Below are 27,779 nucleotides of genomic sequence, written 5' to 3'. Positions count from 1 at the left end.
TTTAAATAAAACACAACATTTTATATACAAATATATCATTGTACAAACACAATATTGATCTATCTTAGTCAATATATCAGTAGTTGTATGACAAGAATAAGCTTTATGCTCTATTTGTTGCCAATTATGTATGAAAATATGCATACAAATATTACTAATATCTCAAATATTAATAAATATACAAAATTCATTGTAAGATTCATCATCATAAAGAAATAATTTTTGTGTGATTTCACGGTGTAATTTCAGAAGTTTATGTTTATGTTAGGATTGGCAGTTGGTACGATGATTTTCTGAGTCCTTACCTTCTTGGACAGCTCTTATGGAGTAAATAGGATGGCCGGCGCTTGTGCGACTCCACCCTAATTTAATGATTTCCTGCTGAGTTGAAAACAGCCTCCTGCTGTGTCTGTGTAAGTTAGTGTCTCCCAAGTCCGCTTGCACAGCCCAGCCGCCAATGACAACAAGCAGCCAGACAGAACCAACATTGACTTACCCACAATTCCATAGGGCAGTGGAGCCAGGCTGATGGGGATGGAAGGCCGTGGAATGCATCAGGCCAGGCAACAGGGTCTGAAAACACCCCCCAACTCATACACACACACACACACACACAAACATCAACAGTATAGTCGTTCGCTCCTTCTCCCTTAAACACACACACACACACACACACACACACTGTTCTGCTTATAATTTTTAGTACAACTACAATGATTCACATCCTGGTGTTTTTCAGATCTGTTTAGTGCTGTTGGTTATGGTACATTAACATTTGTGTACTATAATTAGCATCTTGTAAACATGAACATTATGCAATTAAATAAAATGTATCATGTTGCATTATATACAGCTATTTTAATATTTGCACTGATTTCTGCACAGGTAATCTTAGTGCACCAAATGAATAATTGGTCATAAAATGTCAAGTAAAAAAGCATGCTTTCATTTTAAAGGGATAGTTCAACAAAGATGATCAAATCTGACATGATTCATTCACCCTGATGTCATTAATAAGCCACATTGTGTCTCTTTTTCTATGAAAATATATTTTGAGAAATGTCTTAAGGGTTTTATCCATACGGTGGTAGTCAAATAAGGGACCAATGTAATTTGGTTACCAACTTTCTTCAAAATATCTTCTTTTGTATTCTGCAACTCCTGATGGTTTTAAATTACTGCAAAAGCATCTACGACCAGATACGGCTAAAGCTAACGCTTACAAAAACGAATTGATGCCATGGTACAACTATTTGGTTGTGAAAATTCATAAACTCCTATTTCAAACGAGACAAAACCCATAAACATCTTAACCTGAACAGAAGAGCCACATTTAGTGTAACTGAAATTGTAAGGCATGGAGAAAATGTAATATCAGAACTCGAACTTTTAGGATGAACATAAAGTTAATCTTCTTATCCATTCTTTAAATAGTTGTTACTAGTGCTCAGCTTTTACAGAATGAATGATGAATGATGTTGATATGTGGATCAATAGAGCCTAGTTGCTGATGGCTTATGTAATTGCTGACTTAAATAAAGATTAACATTCAATAAAATAATCAATGTGTATTATCTATTTATTATTTATTTGTAAATGTGGTTAATGGCCAATGGTAAGAATCTCAAAATGGCCAAATATTGGCCGATATATCACGCAATCACCAATATTAACTCATTCTGCATAAAAAGATGCATTTGAAATGAAAACACGCATCTGAAACTATTATATGCTGCCATCTAGTGGAAAAAGACGAATCGAGCCCAGAACTACCATCATTGCCATAAATATGAATATAGTCTACCTTTCAAAGCTCTTGGTTTCTAACATGATTTTGTCTCCTCGTTAAAATGACACAGAAGTAACACAATATGAATATTAAGTAGTTTACTCAGCACCAGATCCCAGATCCCTTTAACCGCATATAAACAGAAATAACATTAGGGTTATTCAACAATAACTCACTTTGCGTAGCATATGAGGATTCCGTATATTTCACAGCAGCATTCGCTTGGATATACAGTACAATACAGTATTTCCAATAAATTACATCAGTCAATATCAGTCAGTTATTGGGAAAAAATGCAACAGCTCTGTGGAGTTTTGCAAAACAGTATCTGCGATTTGAGTTTGAGATTAAATGTTAGGTGAAAGAGGGATGAACAACATTTACATGCCATATTTATAAAGTAGCCTGGCTAACAGCACCCAGTACTGTATGTCTGCTTTGGTTTTCACACATACGAAGGGATATTCATGATAATTGATCCTCTGTGTCATCGCTCTGTTGACACAAAGACGTTTTCAACAGTTCAGTGAATTAGCATTAAATGAAGGGAGCAAGGGAGCCATTCCTTTGTTCGTGTTGAGACTTGCTTGTTCCGGATCTCACCCCAAACCCCATATTCCATTTGTCCAGCAGATTCATTGGACAGAATTGTTGTTTATTGTCCACGTAGGCGAGTCTACAGCTGGCATCAAGGCTTGTGCTTAAAATGAGCCTCAACTGGAAACAGGAAATCATTTTGTTGAAATTTATGAGCATTCAACTACTGTAGCTTTATTACAATTTACATTAATAACCGTAACATCTCTATTGGAATACCGATGACTCATCTTGCACACATGGGCGTGTTTGTTTTTGGTGCGATAAATATATACTGTACCTGCGTATTCCTGTGGCATCATGGGTCGGTTGACGACTCTCTGGAAGGCAGCGATCCAGTCCTTTTGCTCTGCCTCTGTTTCACATGCAAACAGAAATTTCCTGTCAGGTGTTCCAATGGTGATGCCATACTTCCAATGGTAGCCTTGGATGGAGGGCGGAAGACCGGGTACGACTGTGTAGCTGTTCTCCTTGCTGCCAATGAAAACTTCTCCACGTGCATATGCATCCTAAAAAACGAAAATGTCATATATGATCTAAAATAAAAGAACACTTTTTTTGGAAAATGCAATTTATTTCATTAGAAAAATACGCATCATTTACTCACCAAGGGATCTTTAAAATACATAAGCCTCCTGTCGTCCATAGTAAACCATCTTTTCTTAAAGCCTTCTGTATGCTAAAAAAGCATATCAACGTTAACAATAGCATAAATAACGCCCCGTTCACACAGTCAGAGACAAAGCGAGGCGATGTCAATCATGTCAATGGAGAGCCGGCGACAATGGTGACCACTGGCGACAGGAAGTGGGCGTGTCAAGCGACGCAACAAAGATGTGCTTAACTTTATTCAAATGATGAGCGACTTTTGGGAGCGACTACCAATAGGAATAAAGCAGCGGATCTCACGTAATCCTTCTCTCGTCAATTACTGGAGGGTTTGTTTATAAATGTTACTAAAGCAACCAAAGCTAAGAACGCCTTCTAATGACCTCGTAGCAAGAGACTTAGCGACACATAGCGATACAGTCGCTGGCGATCTGAACACACCTTAAGGGATTCACAGCTGGTCATTATCACATATTAAACCCTAAATTAGTTTATTTTAAAGGAATAGTTCACCCAAAATGAAAAGTCTGTCATCATTTACACACCCTCTTGTCCTGTAAAGAGAAGATATTTAGAAGAATGTTGGTAACCGAACATCGACGGCCCCGTTGCCTCGCATTGGTTTTGTGTCCATTCTTTAGAAGTTGGTTGGCCACTGTTGTTCGGTTACCAACATTCTTCAAAATATCTTCTTTGTGTTGTGCAGAAAAAAAAGAAAGCCAGACAGGTTTGAAATGACAAGAGGATGAGTAAATGATGACAGATATTCCTTTTTGATTGAACTATCCCTTTAAGATAAACGTTAGATGAACAAACACAATTGAGCTTTTTACGTGACTACTTTGAGAATAGATAAAATATACATTGAAATATTGAAAGACCACAAAACATGAAACCCTAAAACCACTTACCCTTGGACCCGTTTTCTCCATGTAACCTTCCTTCATGAAGTTTCGTGTAAGTCTTGGTACCAGCTAAATGAAAACCATGCACAGAGCAGAAAAACATACTCAATGTCAAGAGGTACATGCGTTTGTGTGAGCACCTCATTACACTGATTTTGAAAACATGAATGATATTTTCATTATATATGTATTAACAGAGACCCTCATAAGTCATTTTTATGTATATGTGTCATTATATGTTCACATACGTCCTCATCATTAGCTCCAGGAAATGCCACCTTTTGGTAATGAAACCGTGCTGCCCGGATTGCAGTAAACCAGTCCACCATTTCCTGAACACACACACACACACACACACACAATAAGAATGACAGGGATTCTGCAGTATTAAGATGTGTCCAGTAGAGGCTGCTTTACCATACTATTACTCCTCCACATTGTGCATCTTTCACAAGGTGCTGAAAAGTCAAATCTTTCTTTCATATGTTAACAGCAAAACATATTTATCCTGTTTAAAAACATATCGTGTTGTTTCTCCAGTAGATAAAGTTTTTGTTGTAGACTTGCTTGTATCTTAAAATAAAATCACGTTTCAGGTTGGAATTATAAATATTGGTTAACAAAGACTGAGGGAAACAAATAAAGCACAAAGGTAGTAAAAAGGGTTGTTTTTTAGAACAAAAAGCCATGTACTGTTTGCCGTGATAGAACCGCTTAAATGACCAATGAGGCCATACATCATCTGGTTTAGGTTACAAACCAGAAATGCCCCAAATACCCAAACATGCTATTCTAGCCAAGTTTGTCTTCAACACAGCATAACAAATTAAAAAGCTAAGTCTAAGAGGTTTACATGGATGGTTTGATCTGATTTACATTTGACCAAAATTTGAATAGCTCATATAATGAAAAATCTAATTTTGAGATTAAGTTTTGTCCCACGCAGTGTACTGACGAACCTTTTTCTATAATATTTTTTAATAAAAGTCTGAAGAAATTAATGTGATGCAAGGTATTAAAAGCTTCAAATTTTCTAAACAAAAACAGGAGTCATTCCTGTGGTGTTGAATATTCATCAACGCCCTATACCATCCACATATCAACATAAACCGCTTTCTGTATCTTTATGGTGTTAATACATTTCCCTATTTATATGTCAACAACATCTATTTAATATTTAGTAACTTTGCTAACTCAGTCACAAAAGGTAATAAGGCAGAAGGAGGAAGGAAGATACACACCAGAGGAAATATTTGCAGGCTTTACAAATATAGTGTTGAAACATGACAAGCAATTAAAACTATTGGAGCAAACCTGTAAATGAAATTCATAAAATACATTCACATGCTAAATCTATATAAATATATATAAAATATAGCTGCAAAGCAATGTGTTTAATTTTAAAGGTATGAGAGAAAATACACCGTGGTTGATTATGTTACTAAAAACACTGAACTCACATTACATTAAGTAAATCGCAAGGGAAAACATAAAATGATTGCACCATATTGCATTATATATAATATATAATTGAAAATACAGCCTTGACGAAGACCTTATCCCTGTCATGGGATCGATTCTTACATACTGATAAAAGTATTTGTGGAAAAGTACCTACCAAATAGGTAAATATAATGTAAATATAAAACCCATGGAGCCCAAAGATTCAAGAGCACATTCTAGAGATTTTTAAGTGGGTAGTAAAAACATTTGCGTGATACCTTACTGTCTTCGTGGTACACAAAGATATTTCTGGTGCTGTTGTCTCTGAGATATGTGATCTGAAGTCCAAAGGGGTTGCCGATTTTAGCTGGCTGGAAAGTAGCATTTAGAGTTTCAATCCTCATTGTGGCTTTTGGTTCTTTCCCCTGAAAGATAAGGGAAATAAGTCGGCCATAATCACATGCTTTCTGAACGGCAAAACATTTTGGGAACCAACTAGAGAGTCCCTAGACCTGCATTATATTTTTATGGCGCTGACTGATGTTTGGGTAACACAACTTATTGTGTATGAGTGTGTGCCTGTGCGTATATTTAACTATGCTTTAGAGGCAAAATTGTCCCCAGAAGTGAGCTAAATCTCCCACAGCTCCCTTTGGAAACATCTACGGAGCCTCAAGAGGAAAAATGACTCATATATTAAAAATAAATAAAATAAACAAACATGTTGTCTTGTTATTTTTATTATAAAAGCTATTGGGTTTGGAGAAGTGTAGTAGTATTTTGTTTATTTGACAAAGAAAATAAAATTAGAAATACAAATGTTATAAATAATAAAAATAAACAATAATAATAATGTCCAGTTTCATTTTTACACAGTTATAGTTGTTGTTGTTGGCCAATCATATATTATATCAGCATTCATTATATTGCAAATCATAATAATATACTAAACACATGAGGTACATATTACATGAATGTAATGAATACAAATTATTAAGCAATTGAAGGGGCAATGAAAGTAGCCCGTTTGACCTAATCGGCAAATTAAAGGAAGGCGAGAGTAACATTATTTTTGTCTGAAACTTTATCTGGTAATTATTTAAAAAAATATGCACTTTTCATTTCCTATTTTGTAACATTTGTTTTGTTTTTTAAATTTCTCATCTTTTTTCCCATCCCATATCTTCCTAGCCAAACACCCCTGGGTTAGAATAATAAGTCATTAAGAAATGTGTAATTATAATTTGTCGTTTTATATAAAACCAACAAGTCATGACATTTCCTCATTAAGATGAAGAAATGTACGCGTGTGTGTGTGTGTAAGAAGAGAACGAACATCCTGCTTGTTGAAGTACTTGAGCGCTCCCTCTCTCTCAGACAGAATGAACTTGCGACTGAGGAACTGCCCGTTGTCTCGACCACGTTTCCATAGAAACCCCTCTCTGTACCCTAGGAAAGCGAGGAGAGTGAAGAAAGGAAGCATGAGACATGAGTTTTAAACACGTGGTGTCTATAAATGTTAACAACCTTTTAGATTATTTATAGAAGGTAAGTTTGCGGTATAATGGTGGAGAATAAACACAACCTTGTTATCAGATCCTGCATTTTGTAAATTTTTGTCAACAGCTATGTATCATTTTCTATTACACAACAGATCAGATTCTATATCAGCATTCACACTGTGGGATACACCTTAAGTAGTTATCAGAGGAGAAATCAATCCATACACCTCAATTCTCAATAATCACCAACAAAAACTGGATGCTTTCATTGATTCTAGGTTAGACTGCCTATATCCCACGTCTCCTTCACCCGAACTGTATAAGGACAGGTTCAAAATTTCAAGCTCAGTACAATCTGTTGTCAACAAATGAATTCAGAATGGTATTTATTACCTTCTAAGGGATACTCTATATACAGTATATGAACATGGAGCAAAAGCAGGGCGACTTTAAGCTCACCAGTTAAAATCTAAAGCTGCCACACATCTTATACCTCAAATTTGTAAACCAAACCACACAAACCAAAGTAACGTCTTTAATCGATATATTCTCAAACCAAATTTGCATCTTGTGAACACGCACCATAGACTGGAACGACAGGAGAGCTTGCCCATGCTGCAAGACAGGAGAATATATCAAAGTCATTCTTTTGGTTTGATAGTTTGGTTGGTAAGTGCGCAATGGAATGGATAATCTATTCAGACATCATGGGCTAACAATGTTGTCAATTATTTCCTCATTGGCTGTATTATCAGTACTTCTACGTCATTTTTTTGTAAATTGTTATTTATTTAATGTGGTTATTTACTCTTTTTGGGGGGGGTTGGCCTGTGTGTTATGAGGAATTTTTTGTGTATTGTTAATTGTTTTATGCAATATGTTACTTTCCTCAATTAAAATATTTATTGAAGCAATAGTTTCCTGTACAGCTTACTATATAAAGCCAAAATAAAAATCTCAATCTCACAGTTTTAAAATGTTGTTAGTGGTTGCTATGTTTTTTGCATGGTGGAAAAATGTGATAGAAGAAGAACCACCAACCACACACTGGCCCAATGGTGGAGTCCATGTGGCATGGTGGCACGGGGTCAGCTGTGGCCTAATGGTTAGAGCGTTGGGCTTGTGATAAGAAGGTTGCTGGTTCTAATCTCAGTGCCAGCAGGTCATGACTGAAGGGCCCTTGAGCAAGACACCTTACCCCTGATTGCTCTGCAGTAATGTGACACTGTATAAAAAAAAAACTACTTGTAAGTCGCTTTGGATAAAAGCGTCTGCCAAATGAATAAATGTAAATGTAATGGTGAAGGCTTGCGCACGTTCTGTCTTCCCAGCACTCTGGTTTGTTATTGTTAAAATACTCAAAAGATAAAAAGAAAACCTTGTTGAATGATATTATTTTTATTTGATTATTATGCCCTATATTAATCATATTATATTATATTATGCGTTATATGCATCATATTATTCACTCATTCGATTCTCTTGTCCCTTAGAGCCTCACGCCGGCCGTTTATAAGCGGATCTCACGATCACAAACTCGGCAGTCTTGGTCACTGCCAGAGGTCACTTGACCAGTAACATCTAAGATGGCTACACCACCCACAACTCAAACGTACCTTTATGGTCACCTTAGATTATTAACACTTAATTACAAGCAACACTTATTTCTAGCCAGAGGTCATGACCACTATCACAGAGATAGATAAACTCAGATTTTACCTTCTCTAGCCAGAGGTCATGACCACTATCACAGAGAAAGATAGACTCAGATCTTGAGCTAGAATAATATTACTATAAAGGGAAAAGCTTCTTATACTGCTAAAGCTTCTTATAACATAATATAAGAACGTGAGTGCAGGTTCAGAATAATTTATTAGTCAGGTATATGTTTCATGCCAATTACAATTCATTCAATTCAATTCAATTGTCATGATCCTGCCTCTCCTTGTCTTGGTTTTCGAGTCTTGTGGCAGGATCATGTCAGTCCCATGTGTTTTGTGTGGAGAAAGAGCATTGTTTTGGTTTAAGAAGCCATGCTCTCTCTCCAGTGTCGCGTCCTTTAGTCCCGCCCCCTTGTTTCCCCGATTAGCGGTCCATTAGTGTTAGTCTTGTCTCCAGCCCTGATCCATCTTTCCCTTAGTGTTTCATCCATGTCACCTGCCGCCACTCTCCCTGTGTCATCAGTCCTTATTAGTGTTTCCCCTTATCAAGCCCCAGTTTCCCTCTGTCTCTTGTCGGTTCATTTTGCATTTTGCACACTTTGCACATTTACCCTTCGTCTGTCTGGATTACCCGTGTTCTTGTTCCCTGGACTCAAGTTTGTGGACTTAGTTTGTTATTTTTAAGACCTTGTTTGTTTTGTCCCCCTTGTGGGAAGTTTTAGTTTTCAGTCTTGTTTGTGTTCATGTTTTCCCCATCGAGGGTCTTTGTTTTGAAATAAAGTCTTGTTGTTCGACACATGTCTGCCTGCGCTTGGGTTCTGTCCACAACCCTAACAGAATGAACCGACCACAGAGAACCCAGCAGGCAACCAGCGTCTGTGAGCAGTCCTCTGCCTCTTCGGCCAGCCAGGACCACCAGCATTGGTGGCAGTCGACCGCTGACTTAATCCAGCGTGGCGATGGTCCTTTCCCTCCTCAGGGAGATAGGACCGTGGGTGAGTATCATTGAGTGTCTGTGGCAAGACAGGGTTTTCTGCCAGAGACGCTCATGAATGCTTACTTCCTGGCGGGCCTCGTTAAGCCTCCACCGTTGGAGGAACGGGAGTGGCTGATCCGGGGGTCCTTTCAGCAACTGGTCAGCAGTCTTGCCTCCAGCTGCCCCTCGGCTTCGCGCTCTCTCCTGCCTCCGATCCCAGAGGGTCGTTCCCTGAGGATTGGGGTTTTGGGCGTCACCACACACTCTGCTCCACCACCAGCTAGCCTCCGTGGTAGGCGTGGACGGCGGGAGTCGTGGGACTCCCCGTCCGACTCTTCCAGCACGGAGAGAGTGGGGTCCCCCACCGCTACTCTGCAGCCGGCCACACGTCCTGTGAGCCGGTCAAAGAGGAAGAAGCAGAGGAGAGTGGCACCATCCTGTCCTGCCCAGCAGCCGGTATCCAGCCCTGCCCAGGCGTCAAGTCCGGTGGTCCCAAGTCCGGTGGTCCCAAGTCCGGTGGTCCCAAGTCCGGTGGTCCCAAGTCCGGTGGTCCCAAGTCCGGCGGTCCCAAGTCCGGCGGTCCCAAGTCCGGCACCCAGTCCTGTCCAGCCGGCCTCTCAGCCGGCCTTCCTGTCATGCCCTACCCCTTCTAGTTCCTCCTACTCCAAGAGAGGTATCCCAACCATGCCCCGGCCTTCCTACCCCACCCCTCCGCCCAGCTCTAGGAAGCAGGGTCCTGTCCCTCCTAAGTCCCCACCCAGTTATTATGTTCCCAAGTTTGTCCCACCCATTCCACCTCCCCTCTTCCCATTGATGTTTATTTTATTGTCCAACCCCAATCCCTTTTTAGTCATGTCAGCCCTGCCCCTAGTGTGTTCTGTTCTGTGTTCATGGTGTCTGTCCTCCAGTCTGTCAGTCTTGTCATGTTTAGTGTGATCTTGAAGAACTCCTGGAGGAGTTCTTTAAGGCGGGCGCTCTGTCATGATCCTGCCTCTCCTTGTCTTGGTTTTCGAGTCTTGTGGCAGGATCATGTCAGTCCCATGTGTTTTGTGCGGAGAAAGAGCATTGTTTTGGTTTAAGAAGCCATGCTCTCTCTCCAGTGTCGCGTCCTTTAGTCTCGCCCCCTTGTTTCCCCGATTAGCGGTCCATTAGTGTTAGTCTTGTCTCCAGCCCTGATCCATCTTTCCCTTAGTGTTTCATCCATGTCACCTGCCGCCACTCTTCCTGTGTCATCAGTCCATGTTAGTGTTTCCCCTTATCAAGCACCAGTTTCCCTCTGTCTCTTGTCGGTTCATTTTGCATTTTGCACACTTTGCACATTTACCCTTCGTCTGTCTGGATTACCCGTGTTCCTGTTCCCTGGACTCAAGTTTGTAGACTTAGTTTGTTATTTTTAAGACCTTGTTTGTTTTGTCCCCCTTGTGGGAAGTTTTAGTTTTCAGTCTTGTTTGTGTTCATGTTTTCCCCATCGAGGGTCTTTGTTTTGAAATAAAGTCTTGTTGTTCGACACATGTCTGCCTGCGCTTGGGTTCTGTCCACAACCCTAACATCAATTCAATTCAATTCAATTCAGAGAATACTAAAATAAAACACCAAATCCTCAAAGATTAATCTACGAGTCTAAGATGCATACCTGACAGTAGAAAAAGATGTGATCGGAAAAAAAGGCACACACAGCACCATGGGGTTCATCTTAGTAATAATTCCCCAGAACATTTTGCCAGCATTCCTTAAATACCAAGACCAAAGTACCCTTCCTCCACACAACAACAATTTACAATGTAAAGAACTCTGTGCTGGATCTGATCAGGCCACAAATTGTCACATAATGGTTGGACAGAACCCAGATGCAGGCAGACGAAGGGTTAATGAAAAAAACTTTATTTAAAAAAACAAACCCACAGGGGGGGAAACATGGACAAAAAACAAGCAAACAAACACTCCCCATGAGGGGGACAAAACGAAACAGGGCTTTTAGGAAAATTTTAATAATAAGTCCACAAACTTGAAACAAGAGCAAGGGTAATCCAAAAACACAGGAACGGGTATACAGGGGAGAATACCTGTGAGAGTGAAAACAAAAAGCCACGTGTCACCCCAAACAGAAACCCGAAAGACGTGGCAATGTCATGACTCTGCCCAGGGAGCTAGTAAGCTCGAGAATGGGAGGCCAACCCTTGAGGACACTAGGTATGGGATGGAAGGGGACTTGAAACAACCGGACAAGACCAGCAGTGACTCGAAACGACCGGATGAGACAGTCAGGGACTTGAAACGACTGGTCGAGACTGGCGGGGACTTGAAACGACCAGACGAGACCAGCGGGGACTTGAAATGACCGGACGAGACCGACGGGGACTTGAACCGACCAGACGAGACGGAACTTAAAGGTCTAGGGAGAGGGGCTTGTGCTAGGGGAAACGGGGCTGTAGAACCAGCCGAGTGGCCGGCTGAGACCCCGGCTGGAAGGCCGGCTGAGACCCCGGCTGGAGGGCCGGCTGAGGCACTGGCTGGAAGGCCGGCTGATTCGCCTGTGTCTGGGCAGGACTGGACGCCTGCGGAGTAAGTACACGGGGAGAGTGGCGATAGGTGATGGGAATGAAACTCTAACGATATGATTATGGGAGACAGGAGAGCGGGGCTGAGAGACATAACAGTAGTACACGTGATGCCAAGTGACAACAAAAATGTGGCAATGTCATGACTCTGCCCAGGGAGCTAGAAAGCTCGATACAGGAAGGACAGAGTCCTGACACCAATGGGCATTTACATGAAGACCCACCCTCAACATTGAGCAGAATATCTTTAAACCCTCAAACCTATGTTATGATCTGCTCTGCTGCTGTGGAAATGAGACCATTGTACCAATCGCACTTGAATAAAACATTTTAAATGATACCAAATATGCACATGAGGATTCTGTGTTCATGAAGGATATTATATTTGTCAAATCCAGTTCATGGGTGAGCTTTGAAGAGCTCTGAGTTGGAAGCGGCGAAGGGGAGGAGAGGACAGGTGTGAAGGTATAAGTTGGTAATTCATTGTTGTAGCTTATCTGAGATGGAGATGCAAACCCTGTGGGGAGTTCATTGTATTGGGTGAAGCTCTGTGTTTCTCAGGAAGGGGTGCCCTTTTGTTGTGGACCCCTTGGCACCAGCCGTACAGTGTTATGTTGTTGTTGGGGTATTCTGGGTGGCTGTAGATGTTTTAAAGGGCCAAATCTGTTAAGTCTGAGTAAGCCAGAAGTCCCATTTATAGTCCATTCTCTCTCTCTTTCTCTAGCTCTTATTTTCTCTTTCTGCTACACAGCACAAGTGCTCATGAATCATTCACTCAGCATTACCTCATCAATCGATAACCGCGCCTTCTCCACATGACCGATCAATAACGCCATTGATTGGCTGACGAGGACACACACACAGACTTCCAAACAAACATACACTAGTGTGAAGCCAGAATGTGTGGGTATTCACTGTACTGACACAACTAGCTGTGGCTAGTACCTACTCTTCTCTGTGAAGAGACAATGATGACACGTTGTGGCAAAACATCTTAATGATTGATTTGAACTGGAAACTGCAGGACTGAGCAAAGAAACAGAAAGGATAAAGATGGGAGAGAGGGTGTGACAGTGAGAGAGAGATAAAGAGATGGAGAGAGAGAGATGGAGAGAGAGAGGGGGGCATTTGAGTGAGTCTACTTATTTTTCATAAAATCAGTCAGTTCAGGATCCAGTCTGGGTTATGTAGAAATGGGACCCAAGTGTAAATAGGATCATGTACTATTAATTTATCATAATATTACTACAACTAATTCATTTACTACAGTATATAATATACTATACTATTAATTTATCAAAATTACTATTAATCTAAAATATTATAAAATAGTCTGTAAACATATGGACAAGTTTTAAAAGAGACAACATAATTTTTAGGATTTCTTTGAATTAAAATGTACAAACCAGAAGCAATTATACCCAACAAATAGAGAAGGGATGGCTCTTCATACTTCATAGGAATATGGACGATTATGGATGTGACAATTCACTTACCTGACTATGGAAAAGCTTAAAAAAAAAACTTTATTGCGCGGTTTCCCAGACAGGGTTTAAGCCTAGTCTCATACTAATTTAAATGTCAAACAACTGAAATATCCTAATTTAACCAAGGCCTAGTTCTGGTTTAAACTAATCCCTAAAGACTTCACGTGAGGATTCAATCTACCAAGTATTGGCATCAGAATTGTAAAAAACTTTGGGATAATTTTTCATCTAAAGGTTGGCATTTGGTGGAATCGTCAAAAACAATTTGCTGCCTTTTTTGAGGTAAATCATCAAATTGACTTTCAAGTAATTCCAGTCCAATTTACTGTTTTACATTTTGTCAAACCATGAAACAACGTGGAAGGGAAAACAGTTTGAATCACAAAGCATTTTCAAACTCAGGTCGCCCATGCAGAAATACCAACACATACTGTATCTACCCTCCAGGACATTTTTCTCATTTCCAAGTTGGATTTTTTGTAGTTTGTGGTTTCACAACATTATTACAATACTAACAGCCATGCTGTGTAGCCAGTGTTATTCACACACAGTCCCAATACTCAAACAACAGCACACACAGAAACGCACCTGGCATGAATGTCTGAAAACATCCATAACACAGGCCTTAGCAAATCTCTTGGAGATTAAACAAAAGGTCTGAAATCCAGTACAACACAGATTCATGATCTCGTTTGTTTGCTGGTGTATGCATGCTTGTGTGTAACAAAGATGACATCATTGTCAGCCAATAAGATTTCCCTACTCGATAAATAAGACTATAAAGCCATGAAACAGGATATTATAAGTGGTAATAAAACGGACTCCTCCGGTTAGAGGCTGCATGGACCTTCACAGGGTTAATAGTGCGTAAGCAGGAACAAACAAACTAGAGAGATGAGAAGTAGGCTATATGGGTTGAAATGTGAGAATGACTTCATATTACCGTCACCCACAAAAACAAGAGCAAACTGTACAGAGAGGAGGAGACAAAGAGTGTCGTGTGTGTTGGCTTTTACCTGCTGAATAAGGCTCTTGTTTCTCGATGTGTATAAACTCCTGTCTCTCATATTTGCCTCTGATCCACTGCTCCCTCAATATTCTGCCAATCAAAAAAAAATACTGGAATTAAAGGGATCACCCAAAACTACGCACCCTTTTGTCATTTCAAACCTTTATGACTGTCTTAAAAAAAAGATATTTTGAAGAAAGCTATGTTGTTATAATTGCTTCCATTGTTTCCTCATCTGTAAGTCGCTTTGGATAAAAGCGTCTGCTAAATGACTAAATGTAAATGAAAGCTGGTAACCAAACAGCACTGGCCCCCATTCACTTAAATTGTATGGACACAAAACCAATGCAAGTGAATGGGGCCCATTTAAAAACATTCATCAAAATATCTTCTAAAGCTTTTTACACCTCAGAAGACATAGTTACGTACTTCATTATATTGCATATCATCCAAAAAAATGACACATTTGACCTTTAAAGGGATACTTCAAGAAAAGAATATTCTTGTTCTTAGTCTATTGCTGCCTTGAGCCACTTAAACCTGTGCATAAAATGTATTAATTTAACATGTTAGTCTTTAATATCATAGCTTTAATGAACATGGTATAAAATATAGACTGATGAATGACCCTGGGATACTGATATTACAGTTGTCGCCTAGCTGTAGACTCAATCTGGTACAATAAATGTTGCGACATGACAGGCCATTCCGTTTGGTGGTTTCTTGAAATTAAGACATGCATTCAGGATGTATGGATTAGATCAATTTGATTTCATGTTGATCTAAAACGAAAACACACTATGAGGACGAACAATATCTGGTGTGAACAAGGAACCACAGACCACACAACACAACTGAAATGAAACCCAAACAGGAAGGAAATAAACCTTTACACGTCTGGACAACATTTTTCTTTATTAAGCTATCTGAAAAACGACAGCCTCTCTGAGTGACTCTTCAGTGCTTTGACACGACATTTAAAAAACGTTCAATAACAAGACTGGACTGATCGGTTTGTGCAAGAGATGTTGTAATAAGACTATTTGTGATACAGTCTTACCTGCAGTCTGTGTGGGAGGGCCGGCAATAAAATGCTGGAACTTGCTGTTCGTACTTCGCCTTCCCTGCATCATTCCCCATAGAGGCAATGAACTAAATAAAGAAAATATATGGAGGAAAGCACAAGCAGATTGGCGTCATAATAGAATTGACTCGACAAAGATTGACTTGCATTTCACATTTTTCTGAAAAGACTACTACCTTGAAATTGTTTGATGCGACAGTAAATACATTTAGACTCTCTCTGTATGGCATATCAGATTCTTACCTTTCTCTGATGTACAGTATTTCATGTTATGGCGTTTGGCCTACTATATCGATACATCACGATTTTTATTATCATAAATAATCAAGTATCATCAAGTAAATGCAAAAACAGGCTGCCATTGGTTTGCCCATGTTCTGGTTATTCGGTGTTTCCTTAATGGTTTGTTCTAGCCATCATGTCCATGTTAAGATTATCACAAACGTCATCTTTAGATGCCCGGGCTCATGTTGTCCATTAAAGGTGTCATATGACATGGCTAAAACGAATATTATCGTTTGTTTTAGATGTAATGCAATGTGTATAGGGAATGTGACAGCCATATTTGTAGGTAGTAGCCGCACTTTTCTGCTTGTGAGTTCAGTTCAGTGTTGTTCCGTTTAATTAAGAAGACATAAACATGGTGGGTCGGTTGTGCTTTGTTATAAACTGCAACCGCAGATCAAACAGTCATTTAGGAAAGAAACTACAGTAGACAACGGAATACGTTTCTTTTGTTTTCGGACTTGCAAACAACGCAAAGGAAATCACATTGAGGATCAAATATTATGTATCAATCGCTAGTAAACAACCTACAAAGATGGCACCGCCCCAGCATGCAATGCGCCGTGACGTTGATTGACAAGCTCTATACTCGATTAAAGGTTAAAAAAAACGATGTATTTTCCACATACCTTGTATGTTTGTGTGTACTCTTTGACTCGCCTCTCTGAAATGCGTGAATTTTTAACAAAGCTCATCGCTCTGAAAAGCGAGTTGTGCTATGATTGGCCAGTTAACCAGTGTGTAGTGATTGGTCGAATACTGCAAGCGTGTGATGGAAATGTAACGCCTCTTACCATATTTGGAACATCAGTTTCCAAAGCAATTGTACAGACAGGTAAGGCCACCTTACTTGCGTAAACATTTGGTCTTTGTCAAATCATACCACAAACTGACGTAGATTTGTGGGGTTGCGGTTAGGGCTTCACATTAAATCGCGATTGTGAAATCGCAAAGTCTGCTATTATGTTTTATGCGCAGCTTGGTCGTGAAGCACAGCTCTGTGATCTGTGGGAAATGCTGCTCCATCTGAAAGCACTGTGCGCTTAAAAAGTGCATTTAAAAAAGCAACACTCGTAAAACATCATCATTACAAATATACTCTATTATCATGAAAATACCCGAGGAGGCTTGAAAAACCGTGATAGAAAGTTGCCATTTGTTGCCAGTGATAGTAAGACGACATTTCCTGGTTATACATGTGGTACTTCTTCAATGGAGCATTGGAGTTTCTGTGCTAGAGTGCCCTCTGGCTTTCGGATGCAGCTGGATTTAACAGTATTTCACTGACAAACTGCACATAAAACATCGCAGCCAACCGCCAAATCGCGTGCTGTTTCTTTCGATTAATCGTGCAGCCCTAGTTGTGGTTACACGAGGCTTTCAGGCAGGTCTGGGTAGAATATTTGCTTTTAGATTGAATGCATCTTAAGTTCCGACACTTAAATTTGGGCAATTTTCCACGTCTAATAGCCATAGTCTGACCATATGACTCTTTAATGATTTTATCCGTAATCCTTTAAAAAGGCAAAGTGCCAATAAATCTCTACTGCAGATTTGGATGGTTTACAGGAGATCAAGGAGAGCTGCTTTTCTGCGGCAAATCATCTCTGTAGGAGCCAACAGCCCAAACAAATCTGAGTAAACAGTTCCAAAACACAAAAACAAAATGTCTGTGATCATTATGACTCACCTCTGTTTCTTTATCATCAAACGTGTCCTGCAGTACAGACTTCACCTGGTTGAGGCTGGGGATACTTCTGTGGATGAGAGAGCATCCCTGACACACGAAAACACCCAGAGTCACAGACACCCAATCTGGCTCTGTGAGGAAGAGAAAGAAAAGTAGAAAAAAGGAAAGAGATATTTTTTACTTACATACTCTTTATCGTGTAATTGTTCATTTTAACCATTAAAGAACATACAGTGACCTATAAAGTTCTAAGCACTACGTATCACACATATAATCATTTCCAAATGTCAGATAATAAAATGTTGGACAACTAGTTGAGTCATTTTAGTTTTTTTTCATGGGGACATTTTGTTTCTTGCCTGAAGTATCCTTTTAAAGGTCCAACGTGTATTCTTTTGGAGGATCTATTGACAGAAATGCAATATGATATAGTACATAACTGTGTGAGGTGTATAAAGACATTAGAAGAAATTTTGAAGAATGTTGTTAGCTGGCCCCCATTCACTTGCATTGGTTTTGTGTCCATACAATTGAAGACTTTGTCAACCTGTTGAAAATAGCTATCCACTGCTTTGACAAACTGCACAAAATTTTCGGCAGAAGTCAAGTCGGACACCGGAAATAAAAGTCAGACTGCCGTAGTGACTGCTTGCCGTAGTGATGTTCGTGCTGCGTTTCCTTTTCAAAGCGCAAATGAAGTGGATTAGATAGTGGATTTCTCCAATAAACAAACATTTTAATTAAAATGTAGCAACCATAAACACTTCATATTGCGTAATTTATGTCCTGCTTAACACTGTGTGCCTAGAATGGTAAACAAAAGCATATATTATTAAATTACCAACAGAGTTGAATCAGTATTCGTTTAATTTTTATTTTATTAAAAGACACAAAATAAAATTTTATGATTATACAAGCAGAGTTTTAGCTGTCTAAAAAATTTATACGTATTAGTTGAACTGAAGGTGTTAGAATAAACCCGAAACGCGCGGTGTCTCTAGCCAATCATGAAAAGCTATGAGGTCATGACGTCCTGGTGCAACAGCTCCTGAGATGCTGGCTAAGCAAGCCGGCTGTTCTTGAAACGGCCTCACGGTACTTTGATGCCACACGTGAAAGTCATGTGGCGTTGGCGCAGGTGTCATGACAAATCGAGTCCCATCTCGCAATCAGTTCCCTTTAGGACCCCGCGTGATTCTGTTGCCTAAGATAACTTCTAATAGATAATCTTTTTAGGGCCTGATTGCAATTCTCACAAAATTACATTACCATTTATGTCGCTAGCACTTTGTTACAATGACCATTATTGTCTTTTTCATTAAATGCTTCATATAATATTACATAATTGAGGCTATGGGATGTGACATCAAACAAACTCATTCTTACTGTTTTAGTTATACAGTATACTATTATAAAACCATGGTATCAAAAGTGATGTTTTTTATTTGTTAAGCCGATGTTGACCTAGAAATACTGCCGTGTATCAAGCTTGTATGTTCATATGGTTTTCGTCCTATTAAATTTTAACATGTCATTTCAATGCTCTTATTTTACCCAGCATGTTTAGCTTGTTAGAAGCTAACGCAGATTCGGTTAGCCAACTTTCTGATCAGGCATTACTACCAACTAAATTGGGTTCTAAGTTGACACAATTCACACGGGGGCCGAATTGTCAATTGTCATGACACAGTTTCAAGTCAGACAAAATTTCTAACCGGCATGCACTGCTTCAAGTCAGCCGCCGATAGGTCTGAGCATCACCGCATGAAATCAAACACATCTTGCGACATGGACGTGGTTGCTGACATCACACTTGGAAGTGGGCTGCAGGGTTGGACAGGTTGCAGCTAAATGCCCCTCTGCATGAGAAACATGCTATTTTAAAAAGTTGATCACAAAAAAAAGAAACATGCAATTTTTTTTACATCTTTTATTTTACACACATTTTTGCCACAGCTGCTGGAATATTACAGATTTTATAGGTATATTTTATGGTGTCAAATAATAACAGCAACAAGACATATTGTGTTCAGTGTTCATCAAATGTTCAGTGGCTTTAAAAACCACATACAAAGCACATAAGTCATCTACGCTAATTATGTACCGTTCGTGTCAACTTATAAATATAAATTCAGGCCAAAACGTTAAACACCAGCAAAGCCACAAAAGCAGGCCAACAGGAAGGTCTGTAATGTCACCCACAACTCACACATACACGCGCCTTCATGTACACAAAGGCACAGACAGCCCCTTCACACCCCCCACAGCAGCTCAGTCTGTCAGTCACCCATTAGAGAAACTACAACGGGGATGTAAAAAATGACGTTTTGCACATTTCAGGTGTGACTAGTATCTAATGCTGAGAACTTCTTCCCCAGAGTTAAACGCCCCGAGGGCACGAAGGGGAGTGCCGGCTTTCGACTGTGACAAAACAGACTGACATAAATTGAAAGTCAGGTTTTTTGACTTCAGATAAGAGATGCAGTCTGTGAGAAACTGTGTCATATGCGTGACTCACAGTGTACAAAAAATAACACTGACGGTATTGTTTGAGCAAGAAAGAGGACGATGGAGAAAAGGGGAAAAAGAGATAAAGAGACTTGTGACCAAATGAAATGGACTTTGTTCTTTTTTTTACCCACTTAGGTTGTATTCTTGGCCAATTATCAGCTCTTTAAGGTGCGGCTCCGTCTGCAACCAGGAAACTCCTGAGTGTGCAGCAAAATAAGGTGAAACTGTGAATTGTGCTTATCATGTTTTCAAAGCAAGTGTTTCTGTAACGGCTCATTAAACACAAAGCACAGAGGGAGTTGAGATTGTCGAGACAGTGACATTTGTATCAAAAGTGACTGTTGAGGAGGCAGGATAACACATTTGCACAGACTATACTCTCTGACCTTTACTTAGTGTGTGCCAAGGTGACAAAGCGTGAATATCTAGCATGAAAACTGCTACATTAGTTGCGAGGAGTGCTTATGAAACCCAGAGACTCATACCAAATTGCAGCCTTCTGAATATAGATTGAATCACTCTGTGTTTGTTTTTACCATCTCATAGATATATGGTACCATATGTATGTTGTGTCTGTCACATTTTTGAAAGATTCAGTCTGTCTGTGTGTGTTTGTGTGGTTGAGTGAAAGAGAGAGTCAGCACTGAGTATACTAATTCATACACACTAGGTGGATGCTTAAAAGAAGTCCATCCGGAAATAAAAATTCTGTCATGGTTTATTCACCCTCATGTCGTTCAAAACGTGTAGCCTAAGACATCCTTTCCTCAGTGACACATAAGATATATTTTGATAAATGTCTCTGTGGTTTTGTGCCCAGACAATGTAAGTCAGAGGGGGGCAATGTTGTTTGGTTAACAGCATTCTTCTTTTGTGTTCTGCAGAAACAATTAAGTCATACAGGTTTGGATTGACACGAGGGAGAGTAAATAATGAAAGATTCATTTTGGGGTGAACTATCGCTTTAATGGCCCAAATTAAAGGAGGAGTAACATGCTATTCCATCCATTGTGCCTTCTTTATACTGTTAATCGTGATGGGTCCTCAAGCTTAACATGGTCAACTTGTTAAAATACGAGTTAGAGGCATGACGTAGTATTTCTGTGCTCGATACTGTCCGCCAGCACTACAACCTGTTTCGGGAAAGGTTTTTATAAGTCTGGATCCCTGTTTCGAAACAAGGATCCTAAGGTTTTATTGGCCATCCTCCTGGAAGAGCACGCCCATGAATGAACCAGAAGGCGTGCGGAAGAGCACGTTAAGTATTTACATCCATGCAACAGCTGGTGGACGTTGGGGGGGACGTTGGCTTTCTTTGGAAATAATCGTACAGCTGTATCTATCTTCTGAAAATGTGAGAAAACTAAACACTTTTCAGAGATATGAAGAACGCAATACTACTCTACAGTTACTCAAGATTAACATAAGAACCGGCTTATTTAACCCCTCCGTTAAACAAGCACACCTTCAAGTATATGACATTCTTGTTCAAAGATAGCTCCCGACCCTCTATTTTGTAAATGTTTGTTGACTGCCAAACAAAACTGTACATCTTACAAAAGTAACAGCACACCTCACATCATACTTCACTTCTGAAGCAAAGACAATGTGGGGCGATTTATGTGGCAACATTAGCATTGATATTGGACCAGTGTGTCATTTTTTGGAGGATCTATTGACAGAAATGCTATATAATGTACATAACTATGTCTTCAGAGGTGTATAAAAACCTAACATAATGAGATTTATGGGTTTCTTACCGTAGATTGAGCTATTTCAATCTACATACATAGCGGGTCCCCTTGCATGGAATGTTGTTGACATGTCAAATCAGCTTTATTTATATAGCGCTTTTTAGAATTTTCATTGTTACAAAGCAGCTGTACAAGAAAACATTGACTATAAGCAAACATATAAGGTTATGCAAGTCAAAACACAGGTCAAATCTCAGACGGACTATAAATTCCTATATGCAGTGTTAATTAAATAAGACTATAAAATTCTAGCAGCCCCCCCCCCCCCGGCCAGTGCAAAACAGTATGCAAACGGTGGCGAGGAACCCAAAACTCCATTGGAGGAGAAATAAAACCTCAGAGGGAAACCAGGCCTGACCAGGGGACTCCAGTTCCCCTCTAGCAAAGGCTGCAGCCTCTGCACAAGCTCGACAGTGCTTGCATAACAAGGTTTAGATTTAAGATTATCATTAATAATCTAATTGCGGCTTAAATTTTGTAGAGTCGCAACGTCCTTTGTCCAGCTCTATTGTCTCAGCATTTGTCAGGTCTGGGTATGGATTGCGCCCTTCCCATTCTGGTAACCTTGGACTGCGTCCTGTCCACTCTAGTAACCTTGGAACAATGAGACAAGACTGGCTGAAAGTAGAGTACTGTTCTGCACTCTTTGATGCAACAAATCTAACTAATGCAGCCTAAATCTTCAGAATATATATATATTATGATAGTGTAGTGTATGCAAGATTAAAAAGATGCGTCTTTAGTCTGGATTTAAACTGACAGAGTGTGTCCGCCTCCTGGACAGTGCGGGGAAGACTATTCCAAAGTTTAGGTGCTAAATAGGAAAAGGATCTGCCGCCTGCACTTGATTTTGAAATTCTTGGTGTTACCAACTCACCTGACGCCTGAGAGCATAGTGCACGTGAAGGACTGTAATACGTGAGAAGTTCACTCAAGTAGTGTGGAGATAAACAATGCAGGGCTTTATAGGCAATAAGCAAGATTTTAAAGTTAAGGCGATGCTTTATATGTAACCAGTGCAAGGTTGACAGAACCGAGGCTAATATGCGCATACTTCTTTGTACGTGTAAAAACTCGAGCTGCCGCATTTTGGAACAGTTGGAGTTTTTGTAATAGGCCTGCAGGGCAACCACCTAATAGTGCATTACAGTAATCTAGTCTTGATGTCATAAAGGCACGAATTAGATTCTCTGCATCTGATGGTGACAGCATATGACGTAGTTTAGATATATTTTTAAGATGGAAAAACGCAATTTTACAGGTGTTGGCGATCTGGTTCTCAATGACAGAGTACTATCGAATAAAACGCCAAGATGGGGGTTTTATGGAACATCCATCAATAGTTAAGCAGTATTCTTGGTTGTTACGTATGGCGGTTTTCGGTCCAATAAGTAACACTTAAGTTTTGTCTGATTTCAGTAATAAGAAATTGCTACTCATCCACTTTTTTATATAGACTATACAGTCCACTATTTGATGAAATTGCTGTGTTTCATGAGGCTTCGAGGAAATATAAAGTTGCGTATCATCAGCATAACAGTGAAAGATTACTCTGTGTCGCTTTATTATATCTCCTAGAGGTAGCATGTATAATGCGAAGAGCATAGGCCCTAAGACTGAGCCCTGTGGTACCCATACTGGACTTGCGATTTGCAATAAGGAGATACAACCTCGGTCACATGCCATAAGCAGATAATTTGTAACTCTAATCAGAGCAGTCTCTGTACTGTGATGTGCTCTAAATCCAGACTGGAAATCTTCATTAATGTCATTCCTTTGGAGGAAGGAACATATTTGAGTTGAGACCACTTTTTCCAGAACTTTAGATAAGAAAGGTAGATCCGAAATAGGTCTGTAGTTAACTAGTTCTCCAGGATCGAGATTTGTTTTTTTGACAAGGGGCCTTATAACAGCCACCTTATATGCTCTAGGCACATGTCCTAGTGTCAGAGATGAGTTAATAATGCTAAGAACAGGATCTATAATTTCTGGGAGCATCTCTATCAGTAGATTTGTAGGTATAGGGTCTAGCAGGCATGTAGTTGATTTAGATGATTAATGATTTTAGAGAGTTCATTGTGATCTATAGTTGAAAATAATCGCTATTTCTCCTTAGGGCCGCTGTAGTTAGTCGTTTGTTCACCGGGTTGCACTTCTGGTTGCATAGTAATTTTCTCTCTAATATCTTCGATTTTATTTGTGAAAAAGTTCATAAATTCATCACTGCTATGCTGGTATACAGAATCAGAAGTCGCCCACAATTTATTTTTGGTTAATTTAGCCACTGTATCAAATAAAAACCTAGGGTTTTGCTGGTTATCTTCTATTAGTGATGAAAGGTAGGCGGATCTAGACGTTTTTAGGGCTTTCCTGTATTTTTTGTCGCCAAGTGACAAAAGATTAAGTCGCCACGAAATTCAATTCAAATTATTATTTTTTTATTTTCATATCAATATGTTAATCTTATTTATACAAAATGTCTGGTTCTTGAAACTGATTGGCTGAGAGCCATACATTACTTCCACCATTAAAGCGTTTCACCGTTTGTTTCACTCTGCTTCACTTAAAGTCTCTTAGAGAAATTCACAGCACTCAGGAATGGTTTAAGAAATTACGTCAGGGACTAAAGGTGTGTATTACAGTAAACAAGCGCATGTTTACATTAAAAAACAATGGAAAGTGACACAGTGCAATGGGAATAATGCAGTCTTTGTGTCCTTTCCTGTCTCCTTATTTCTCACTTATAACTTCACTAAAAAAAACACAGCGCAAATTGAAATGATGTGATGGTTTGGAATTAGTAGCAGAGTTAACGAGGTTTGTTTGACTGTTGGAATTTGTGGCTAAAGAAAGCAGTTCCCCCATTTCCTTTAAAAACCGGAGGGTTTAAAAAGACACTCCAATGTTGTTTCTGGTTTATCTACACACTTGTGCCATCGAACTGTAGTATAAATGCAATGTATCTCTTGTAGTCATGTGATAGTACTCTATATCAGCAAGGCTGTGATTGCCTGCAGCCCTATTCACAGCCAGGCAGATATAGAGAACTATCACGCTTCTACTCAAACAAATTGCATTAAAATAAATCATTGTGCCCCAAAACATTGACAACATTCACATTTGAAATAGTCTAACACTTCTGCCAGTAGTACAGATCAGCAATATTTATGGCATCTCCTCGCATTCATTGTCTGGTCAGATTCCAGGCTGTGAGGTAAGCTAAACGCTACTGGCTCTATCAAAAGGGGGAGGAACCAATCAATGTCTCCCTAACTTCCTGTAAGTTATGTCACTGCAAAAAGGCTGCACATTTTAAGGCGCTTCGGTGTGGCCTTGACAAGGCTCTGTTAAAATTTCAACCCCTATTTAGTGAATTAAAAATAACTTTTGAGCCAGCCTGTTTAGCAAAAGAAGTAGTTTGAACGTTCCCTATTTTAGAGGATTTCTTTGTCACTGTTTCACAACCTTCTCATGATACCCTTGTCTGTCTGAAGTGAGCCAGACATCTGTCTATTTAGTTTGACGTAATAACATAAAGTAGAATTCCGCAGGTACCAAACCAACAGTTTCTTGGGTTGGCTCATGGATTTTCTCAAAGTGGAAAATCTGTCTTCTGAACTAAATTTATAACACATGCCCATTAAACATTCACATACAGAATCAGAAGTGGAAAAAACAGGAGCGTGAAGATTTTGAACATTTGCTAACCCACTTTAAATCAAAAACCTACTCTGTCATTTGTCTAGTGAATCGTTCGGTGGGTAATGGGTATTGGTGTGTCCGATATGAATTATGCTGTCTGTCTAGCCTATATGCTGAGTTCTCCTCTAGCCTATAAACCTCCCGAAGTTGTAAAACAGAGCGAACGGGCTGACATCCAATGCTGGGCAAAACTCCCAGAGTTCTCTTGTGAGGGTCACCATATTATTACTGTCTTAATAGGACAGGTGTGTGTAAGGTTGAGTATGTGAGTGTGTGAGTGTGTGTGTAACTGTATTGAAAAGCTGCAATGCAGAGAAGAATGTAGGCTACAGTACAACACTGTATCTCAGAATTTAAACCTTTGGACATCTGGTTTCTAATCTAAGAATACGTAAACACACACTCAAAAGGATTTACAGGTATATCCAAAGAGACCTGAGAATACAGCTGAGTCACCCGCTCTGACTCACAAACACACGCAGGCAGAATCTGACAACACCCCTTAAAATGTGCAACAATGTCATTGCAAACGACCCGCCGCAATACATTCAACATAAACAACCGACTCGATACTATGTGTCACCCAACCACTTATTGTTAAAACCTTTTGGGGCGAGTGGGTGTTTATATGTTTGTAAGTCTATATTATTATCACATCATCTGGAACACAGGTCTGCTCCTGAGTCCTGACACAGAGCAACATTAAGAACAGCTTAGTGACAATGAAAGGTCCATGTAGTTTCCCTCAAAGACACAATGATGGCATGTGACTGTAGCATCATATGTAATGCTGATTCACTTCAATGACACTCTAGAAGTCCCCAGATTCACATGTGGTCACAGGCAAAGATTCCCTCGACACACTTTACATTATGCAGGCCTACCTATGAAATTGTAATTAGAAAAGAATTAAGTAACAACGCTAAAGATAAATATGTTTAATTTAAAATCTAAACAAAAAACATTACAATAGAATTGAAAAGTGTCCCATTCTTCAAATATGAACCTATTCAAATCTCAGACAGCAGATACCAGAACCCAACAAACCGAAACCAGAAGGATCTATCACTGACAGGTGCGGCACGAGCGTTTTGCACATAGCAGCTGCCCAGGTGAGATGGCCTTACCTGCAGCACCGCAGTCCGCACAGATGTCATTACCGGGCCGCTCCCGGAGATCGCGCAGCACACAGCTGTTCCGCTCTTTCGCCATGACTCGTCTTCGGAACCGGAGGAAGGGATCGATACGTCTCCGCAGGGCTTATCTATCCCGAGCAGCTTGATGAATAGGAAAGCGATGATCGCGTTAAGGATTTCAAGCAAAATCGCCGCAGAATGAATTGAAAGCAAGTCTGTTATGAGGTTGTTTAGCTCCAAATAGTACAGTGATGGGAATTGTTGGAATTAAAATGACTTTCTCTTCCTCTTTGTCTATGCGCTTAAGGTTCTGGCGGTTGAGAGAGAGAGAGATCCCTTTCTTTCACTCTAGAGAACTGAGCGTCTTACCGACTCCCTCCTTTAAAAAAAGATAGGATAAACAGAGACACCTAGCGGTGAGGTTTGCTGTTACTTAATCTGAGTTGAGATTTACAGTCCTGACATTTCGTCCTACAGAATTTGCGTGTCGTACCATTAAATAATTTTTATTTATTGATCTATTATATTTATTTAAATAAATCTCTAAACACTTTGCTCTGAAAATTGTTGCCTAATGTATGTTTTTACTTTCTCATTTACTCATTCATCAAAATGGTTATTTATTCCCTCGGATTTATAGCTACACAATAGTAATACAATTCATTTTTTAAGATTTGTATTTTGTTTCAACAGTATTCGTTAATTTTTTTTATGTAAATGTTATTTCCGTTTTTAAGCATCTGTGTCTACATTTTATTCTGCAATAGAAATAATAGAAACAAAACAATAATGCATTTAAATGCGTACACATGTTTACATGTGTGTGTGTTTGTGTGTTAGTGTGTGTGTTTGTTTGAAGTTTCCATGCGATTTCTTTTCCCCACGATTTTATAACACTTTGTTTTGTGTCATAGTGCTCTTTGTTTCTCTTCTTATATATACTAATGTTATATTGTAAATGCACATAATAATACATTAATTAATTTGTATTATTAACACATGTTTTCTTGACTGTGTCTGTGCGTGCGCGTGTGTAGGCATGGCAGAGACGTCTCGGTCCAACTGCGGTTGATGCGTTCGA

At 39.6% G+C, this 27,779-nt stretch overlaps 1 protein-coding gene across 1 annotated transcript; it reads right to left on the bottom strand.

Moving 5' to 3' along the window:
• Positions 1 to 1,562: 1,562 nt before the first annotated feature.
• Positions 1,563 to 27,106, bottom strand: LOC306905786 (arf-GAP with dual PH domain-containing protein 1). The gene is made up of 11 exons (XM_079476695.1): positions 26,690 to 27,106; positions 17,596 to 17,726; positions 15,597 to 15,688; positions 14,544 to 14,626; positions 6,680 to 6,792; positions 5,622 to 5,768; positions 4,149 to 4,232; positions 3,907 to 3,969; positions 2,994 to 3,065; positions 2,667 to 2,895; positions 1,563 to 2,506 (listed from the first exon to the last, which is right to left on the bottom strand). Exons 1-11 carry the CDS (start codon positions 26,772 to 26,774, stop codon positions 2,478 to 2,480), a joined length of 1,128 nt encoding a protein of 375 aa, XP_079332821.1. The 5' UTR covers positions 26,775 to 27,106; the 3' UTR covers positions 1,563 to 2,477.
• Positions 27,107 to 27,779: the final 673 nt, after the last annotated feature.

This window comes from Barbatula barbatula, assembly GCF_947034865.1.
Source record: "Barbatula barbatula genome assembly, chromosome: 16".
Classification (NCBI taxonomy): Eukaryota; Metazoa; Chordata; class Actinopteri; order Cypriniformes; family Nemacheilidae; genus Barbatula; species Barbatula barbatula.
This window is presented reverse-complemented; position numbering and strand designations above follow the sequence as displayed.

Excerpts from the sequence above, each read along its gene's own strand:
- LOC306905786 (XM_079476695.1), bottom strand. The coding sequence starts at position 26,774 with ATGGCGAAAGAGCGGAACAGCTGTGTGCTGCGCGATCTCCGGGAGCGG. Across the intron at positions 14,627-15,596 it reads CCCTCCCACACAGACTGCAG|AATATTGAGGGAGCAGTGGA; the intron begins GTAAGACTGTAT and ends TTTGATTGGCAG. Across the intron at positions 5,769-6,679 it reads AGTACTTCAACAAGCAGGAT|GGGAAAGAACCAAAAGCCAC; the intron begins GTTCGTTCTCTT and ends CTTATCTTTCAG.